The following is an 8,316-nucleotide window of genomic DNA, read 5'->3' as shown; positions in this document are numbered from 1 at the left end:
ACACATTGTGCCTTGGAAACCCTCATAACAGGTCAATGCACAACGGTATTCATTTGCTATAAACATATTATAATAAGATTACTAACTTATTGAGGGACAAAACATGCTGTTCATAATATAAATAAGATTAATAATGATGTATTGTATGAATAATTCTGGTTTGGACACATGGCAGGGGACACATTTGTCTCCTATATGATATATTTAACTGACATTTCTTATTCAAACAACCAATGATTTATGAAGGAAAATCATGAAAATGTACAAACTTTTGCATACCACTGTATGTATGTATATGTATATATACATATATATATAAGGAGTCGAGGTAGAGGAAGTGAATGAGTTTAAATACCTGGTCAAGCATCCAAAGCAATGGACAGTGCACAAGAGAGGTGAAGAAGAGAGTGAAGGCAAAGACAGGGTGGAGACGAGTGTCAGGGCTGATGTGTGACAGAAGGAGAGCAGCAAAAGTGAAAGGGAAGGTCTACAAGACAGTAGACCTGCTATGATGTATGGTCTGGAGACAGTGGATCTGTCTTAAATACAGGAGGCGGAGCTGAAGATGCTGAGATTTTCATCTGGAGTGACCAGGATGGACAGGATTGGAAATTCTCAGGTTAAATGTTTGGAAGAGGGTCAAGGTTGAGGTGGTTTGGTCACGTGCAGAGGAGTGGTATTGATTATATTGGACAAAGAATGTTGAAGATGGAGCTGCTGAGCACAAGGACAAGAGGAAGACCACCAGAGAAGGTTCATGTTGTGAAGGAGGACATGAGGACAGTTGGTGTAACAGAAGAGGACACAAGGGAGAGGACAAGATGGAGGCAGATGTTCTGCTGTGGTGACCCCTAAAGTGAAAAGCCGAAAGAAGAAGATAGTCAGATGTATGATTAACCGTTTAAACCAACAGGTGCTAATGATAACCTTTTTCATACGTGGTTTGAAACATTAAGTGAGCATTTCACTTGGAGCAGCTTCTGGGTGAGGAACAGCCAGACTCTGCTACAACATGAGGTTGTGAAAGACAGTTTCATGTCACAGCTCATACATCCCGACATGACAAGAGGTAGTTTTACGACATCAAAAAGGCCTCTACCAGACAAAGATTTCAAAGCAGACGGCTTTCAAGATGAAGAAGCACAAAGAAACGGGCAACACTGAGGACCACAGTCACAGTGGTCAATGATGACAGACACATCACATCTACTTCCCTTTGAAATGTGAATATGTCCAGGAGAGACATCACTTCAGAATGGTCAGAACCTGTGGTACAGACACACTCACCCACTGTCCAGAGAAGTCTAAACACAAGTGGTCTTTGTGGAAGAATTGGGGCCAAAAAGCCAAACCTGTGATTGGAAACAAGGCCAAGTGACTCAACTATACATGAAAACATAAGAAGTACGTCTCTGGACTGATGAGTCAATATTTGAAGTATTCGGCCAGTGCAGAAAGCAGTTTGTTCACGGACGGCCTGGAGGGCAGCACAGTAATAACATGGATTTAATAAGGATGGTGTCCTTAATGCTGAAAACGACAAACAGATACTTCTCCATCATGCAGGACCCCAACATTTATTATGCAGCAGGACAAAGTCATAGTACACACTCATAGTACAGCCAGACATGGACAGAAATACATCTGAATGTATTTTCAAATAAAATAAAATACCAAATACCCAAATAATAAATGTATCAAAATAAAAGCAACCACACCACGAATCAAAAATAAACTGCCGTATTTTCCAAATAATAATTTCATTATATCTTCTGATTGAATTTAGGTTTTGTAGTTCATTATTTAGACAATAGTAAGTAGTAGTAATAGTATTAATAGTTTTTCTTTTCCAAGATAAACATATCTAAAATTGAAGGAAGCATCTTTATTTGCTGTCTTGGTGTTCAGTAATAGATGAACCACCATGATTGACTACACTAATGGTGTCTCATCATAGTTCAGTTAGAGCCAAACCTGTCACTGTCATCAACTCTAACAAAACAAAAACATCAGGTCGTCATATTATGACTATGACTCCAATCACTAAATGGAGAACAAATAAATACATACATTTAAAAAGAGAAAGCTGTGACTCAGTCACTGTGTTGCTGTGTGTGACTTTATGAAAGCAGCACCTCAGTATTCTGATCATGTCATCATGTTGTACTTCACAGTAGTTTAAAAATACATGACAGTCACGTTTGATACAAAATATGAAGGCATTTTCATTATCTCAACACCCAAGGAAAACAAACAACACTGAAGGGAATCCCTGAAGATGCATTTGTTGAAGCTTCAGTGCAGAGAGTTCTCTGGATTCTCTGGATCTGTTCATGACACCATGGACTGGAGATGATGGAATCCCTAAATTCCTTGCAATTATACATTGAGAAATGTTGTTCTTAAACTGCAAGACTGTTTGCTCACGCAGTTGTTCACAAAGTGGTGAACCTCAGCCCATCCTTGCTTGTGAATTACTGAAACTTCCGTGTTCTTTGAGAATTCCTCAACTCTCCCAGCTTTTTTGAAAATGAGGGAATATTTGCCAATAAAGTTTATCAGTTTGAACATTAAATGTCTTGTCTTTGAAGTTATTCAATTGAATATGTGATGAACAGGATTGAACAATGAACATTGTATTCTGTTTTACACCATGTCTCATCTTCATTGGAATTGTAGTTTGTAGTTTGTAGCATTGCTAAAACAATACATATGTACAACATATTTGAATATGGTTATAGGTTATGTGTGCAAAATACCCATTAATAATCGGGTAATCCCTGTCAGTTGTGGGCTTGTGTGGGCCTTTTCCACAGCACCATTTGGAAAGCAATTCTTTAAAACCCAATTAAAATCCAAAATTACAAATAAAATAATTTATATTTTATCTGGTTATAAAGGATAAGAAAGCATGCAAAGTGCATTATGTATGTAGATCATATATGTAAAACGGAAATTACAAAAATATTTAGGGAAAAAAAAAATGTTTTCCAATTCTACTGTAACATGGTTAGACTCCCCTCAAATGTTGCATTTGAGGCTTTCAGGGGGCCTCGAATGTTGGTGGTCCAGCCTCCCCAGACCAGACCCCCCTGCATTTCGCACAGTGGTTATTATAGTTTGTTTACCAGTGAGGGAAGAAGCTGCTCTTAACAGAGTGCTGTAGCGCTGACCAGTGGAGAAAACTGGAACAGCATGTTTCCAGGCTCTGCAGTGATTTTTCCTCCCTGATATTAAAGGGATGGGTCAGCTGAGATAGGCACAGCTCCCCCAGGAAGATAAAGCTGTAGATAATGGATGTATGGATTAAAGGGATGGTTCAATGTTTTTTTTATTATGTGTGGATGTATGAGTTGCAGATTTTGTGAAATATGTAACATATGTTGTCTCACACAAATACAATATATTTTAGATCTTTTAATTATTGTGTCATGTATGGAGTACGAACACAAATCACAGACAACACTGAGCAAATAAACCTTCCTGCCATTTTCCCCAGGCTTTAGAAACAAAGGTAGTCAGTTTGTAGACATTCAGTTCACCAGAGTAATTCTAGGTTTGGCACAGTCTGATTTCTTCAGGAACATTTTGCTGACTTCAGGGCCAAGGTGAAATATTCCTCTTCTTAACTGAGCGACATTTTCACAATAATCATGCTTGGTTTGAATATTATGTTCTTAATTTGGGTTTTAACAACATATCTCTTTTTCAGTAATTTACCTCAATCTTTTTTATTTATGTTGCATAATAAGTTATTGTGGTAAATATATTCTAAATCATCATCAAACATCCCCTAAAATAGTTTCAATCTCTTTAGTCCATGGATTGTGTGATTTACTCCAAAGATGTTTTTTTTCTGAGATTCAACAGTGGTATCATTTACACTTAGGTCTCATTCCTGGGTCAGAACAGGAGCAGATTTATGAACACCTAAAAACAACATATGGCTCCATTCTGAATATGTTTCGTTACACCCTTTACATATGTCAAGGTTATTGATAACTGAATCTTATATAGGCTCTTATATACAGTATATTGTATGGAAATAAACAACTATTACTCTAAGTCTTTTACTGAGAGCAGCTTTAAGGTAAGAGATCTGGAAAAAAAACACATACAAACACACAAATCTGATCTACAATTGAACAAATGTTTATTCATGACAATTCCAGATTTTCAAAAGAAAGTAGGCAAACTTACACTTACTGTGCATACATGAAAGGTGGTCTGAATCATTCCTGTGTTGAAAAGGCAGGCGGTGACAGCAGATCAATCAACAGTAATTACAATTTTTTTTTTTTTTTATTGCTTTTTCTTATGGCAACAGTCATCTTCACCCTTGACCTGGATCACTAGAATACACCTAAAGAGAGTTAATCCTATTTACATACTTATTTATTTACATGAACTACACCTGAGAGGAGACACAAAGAGCTTAATAATAGACATACTCATAGTGTTTGACACTTAAATAACACGCTGTCCTGTGTGTGTGTGTGTGTGTGTACATGAATCAGATGTTTGAGGGAGGCAATGAACACTTATCACAAACGATAACTGTTCATACAGACAAACACATGAGAACACAACTCCAAGTGAGACTTTTAAAAACAGATACAAGAGAAATAGTATTTTCAATGAATCACCAGCCGACCACAGGACTGTGACGTCAAGTCCAGTTTCAACACTCAAAGCACTCCCAACTAGATTAGTTTAGAAAAATCATCCATCACAGAGAGCTTCACACACATTCTTAGTTTGTGCCTTGAAATGAAGACTCTTGTGTACTCTTCTCAAAACAGCACAGGCAAGCTTATTAATAAGACACTGTTACACCGGGTTCTCATCATTTTCGTATTTTCTTCTTTCTGTACATGATATAAAACGATGTCCTCTGTTCAAATCCTGACAATCTCACACAAACACACACATGTGAACGCAGCGAGTCAACAATGATGACGTAAACACTGTGAGACAGTGAGAGTGGCATCAGTAAAATCTGCTGTCATATGCAGCTATGAGAAAACGCTCATCAAAGAAAACCATTTTAAAGCTGTGTTGCATTGTTAAAAAAAAACAAACAAAAAAAAACATTGAGACCTGTAGACCTTATTGAAAGCAGAAGTAACTCAGGGTCCAACTTTGAGTAAGTTTGCGTGCTTGTTAATATAATTTCAGTGCATCCCTACTAACTATCGATCAAATGGAAAAGCCAGGTCACTTCCACGTCCATCTGTGTGATATCACAGAGGGCCAGGACAACGTGAGGCATTGACCTCATATAAAACGTATGAAGATATTTTCAAATGAGGACGGTTGAATGAATGACTAAAATGAAATAATGAATTCATAAACGTCGGCAATATAAGCCCGTTTTAATTACAGAACTTTCATCTTCTGAAAGTTTATTTTCAACAGAGTGAAAATTCTTGAGAAGAAAAGTTTGCATCCACATCATTATTTACAGCTGAAAACATTCCTGTTTCATTGAAGCCTTTCACTTAAACCTACTGCTGTAATATCACAGCTGTTTTCTTGACGTGAGATTATCTGTCAAAGCTGTGTAAAGCTACACAACTTGTGACCGGACATTCCAAACAGGAAGTCTCCCATACAAATATATGTTTCTGATAGAAATATGCTCTATAAGTGGATGTGTTTTGAGAGTGGTCAGTGGTCCAACGTTCAGGCTTGTTAAACCCTCTGTGAGTTTCCAGTGTTATGTGAACAGAGACAGTGTTGAAATCGTTTACAGTGACTACACCACGCCTTCAATGAAGCTGGTGTCCAGGTGGACGATGAGCATCCTCAGGAAGGACATCTCCTTGCGTGTGTTCTCGAAGATGATGCGAGGATCCTCAGACTGACATCGCAGGCAGTTGGGGGCCATGACCATGGCCAAATTGTTCACGTCCATTTTGGTGATGGCCACGTTGGACGGCTGAGCAAAGACCTAAAGTTGATCAAGATGTAGAGAGAGAAGAAGCAGTGAGTCATGTGTGAGTGTACAGGCAGAGTTTGACCTGCAGTGAGTCACAGTCACCGAGTATTATTTTCTATCAAGTCATGGTTTAAATGGTTGAAGTTTAACTTTTGCTGATATTATTCTGTCTTCTGTCTTCACATTATTTGTTTGCCATGTCGTTCGTTTTAGAACAGGCTCTGTCAGGCAATACTATCAGACCTGACTGAGGGAGTGTTTTTGTGAAAGCTTGGCAACGTGACGTCACCATGCTCCGGTATCGGCAGCCATCTTGATTGCCCAAGAAGCCGTAGAGAGAGCGAGCTAACGATAATAACACACCGGATAGTTTGGGCTGCAATGCCCGTTTTCATCACCATAAGGAAACAAACAAGACAACAGATGATTGTTTTTTTGTGGAAACGGCTTCAGTGAAGCCTTTGTTTGCTACATTGTAACATTTTTCTGACTGGTGCGGACCAAAGCAATCGAACTGTAGGTGTGAAAGCACCCTAAGAGGAGGATACGGATGTCTGCGATGACACCCTTAAGACGCCCTGATATCAACTTTACCAGCACCCAGAGATGTCTGAAAGTATGATCCAGATTTTCATTCAGGTCAGTGTTCTCATTGTTTACTACTGGTCTTGTTTTACCATAATCATAGGTAACGAAACAGTCAGTTAGCCAGTGAGCTAGCCAGCAGAGACAGAAGATTGATATGATCCAGCTAAGAAACAGAAAACAGATTGTAATAGTCTGACTCCTTATGGTTGGTGTGTGCCGTCTACAGATGTTTTGATCCAGCACCTTCCTCTGTGCAGCTGCCAATGTGTTGTCTGTCTGTCTGTCTGTCTGTCTGTCTGTCTGTCTGTCTGTCTGTCTGTCTGTCTGTCTGTCTGTCTGTCTGTCTGTCTATCTATCTATCTATCTATCTATCTATCTATCTATCTATCTATCTATCTATCTATCTATCTATCTATCTATCTATCTATCCATCCATCCATCCATCCATCCATCCATCCATCCATCCATCGGCTTGTGACAACAATTATGTGGTTCCTATTCAAAAATAAACCAAAAATGAGGTCTAATAAAAAAAAGGAATTGACAAAACATGCACAGATTTAGCAGCAGGTGTGTCAGTTAAAGGTCTGTGTTTGAGTGGACTATAAATGTGTAGTTACCTGCAGGAAGTGGATGAAGTAGCACAACACCAGCCTGTTGAGCTCAGGCAGCGACTGCACCACAGTGATGGATGCCGCTGGGTCATCACAGTTACTGATGCACTGCTTGTAGAAGTTCATGGGGATGAGCGGTTCCTCCAGCTCTCGATACCAGAGCTTCATCAGAGACGCTGAACAACAACAACAACACTGTATCAGTGCACATGTTCAAACCCCCACAGAACCATGAAGGCCACAGAAAAAAATGTCCTTTGCTCACCAGGAACGTTGGGGTCAGAGAGATTCTCCGGGATCCTCCACTGGTCGACCTGAAGCTTCAGTGCATTCACTTCATCAATATCTCCAGGCACCCTGAGGATGAAAGACAAGCTGTCAGTGACACTCAGCCACAGGAAGGACCTCCAAATCTGATCTTAATAGGTTCATCTGGACAGCCTAAACAAAGCATTATCCATCACTTTAACCATAACCAGTTGATGCCTAACCTTAACTTTAATCTAACCACAATTCAAATCTCTGACATAAACCTGTTTATTTCCAAACATTTAACCTAATCTTCAGCTCTGCCTCCTGTATTTAAGACAGATCCACTGTCTCCAGACCATACATCATAGCAGGTCTACCGTCTTGTAGACCTTCCCTTTCACTTTTGCTGCTCTCCTTCTGTCACACATCAGCCCTGACACTCGTCTCCACCCTGTCTTTGCCTTCACTCTCTTCTTCACCTCTCTTGTGCACTGTCCATTGCTTTGGATGCTTGACCCCAGGTATTTAAACTCATTCACTAGAGGATAGATGCACATTCCTGATTGTTACACATTCTCCATTGTAAAGCCATTATCCATCCCGTACATGCACACCCAAAAGACTTCCAATGTGATTTGGTTGTTGAAAAGTGCTCAGCTCTTTGTTTGCAGTACAAACCAAAACCAGGGGAGACATAAAGTAAGTGAATAAGACACTGTTCAGGAAAGTCCCTGTGTTCTTCAGGCAGATCAGCGTACAGCAGGTTTGACGAGAAGGAGAAGAGTTTTCTAAACAAGATGCAGCACAATTCAATTAGCTGGAGAAAAGCTTACACACCCACACTCAGTTTGCTGGGACATGCTCGTGAGCTGAGGCAGTGATAGTAAACACATATCACAAAGCATCAAATGAACTCTGTTA

General features: G+C 39.5%; 1 protein-coding gene across 2 annotated transcripts in view; it reads right to left on the bottom strand.

The window, feature by feature from the left end:
- Nucleotides 1–4,195: 4,195 nt before the first annotated feature.
- Nucleotides 4,196–8,316, bottom strand: part of arhgap46a (Rho GTPase activating protein 46a) — a 50,882-nt gene continuing 46,761 nt past the window's right edge. For both annotated transcript variants that reach the window (XM_083906430.1, XM_083906431.1), the window contains exons 8-10: nucleotides 7,409–7,500; nucleotides 7,150–7,319; nucleotides 4,196–5,953 (exon numbers count right to left, since the gene is read on the bottom strand). In XM_083906430.1, the coding sequence (XP_083762556.1) occupies nucleotides 5,759–5,953; nucleotides 7,150–7,319; nucleotides 7,409–7,500 (457 nt within the window). In that variant the 3' untranslated portion in view covers nucleotides 4,196–5,758. The remainder of the gene's footprint in view (nucleotides 5,954–7,149; nucleotides 7,320–7,408; nucleotides 7,501–8,316) is intronic.

Source organism: Microchirus variegatus, assembly GCF_963457635.1.
Source record: "Microchirus variegatus genome assembly, chromosome: 19".
Lineage (NCBI taxonomy): Eukaryota > Metazoa > Chordata > Actinopteri > Pleuronectiformes > Soleidae > Microchirus > Microchirus variegatus.
Note: the sequence above shows the minus strand (reverse complement) of the source record. Positions and strands in the feature narration are given on the sequence as shown.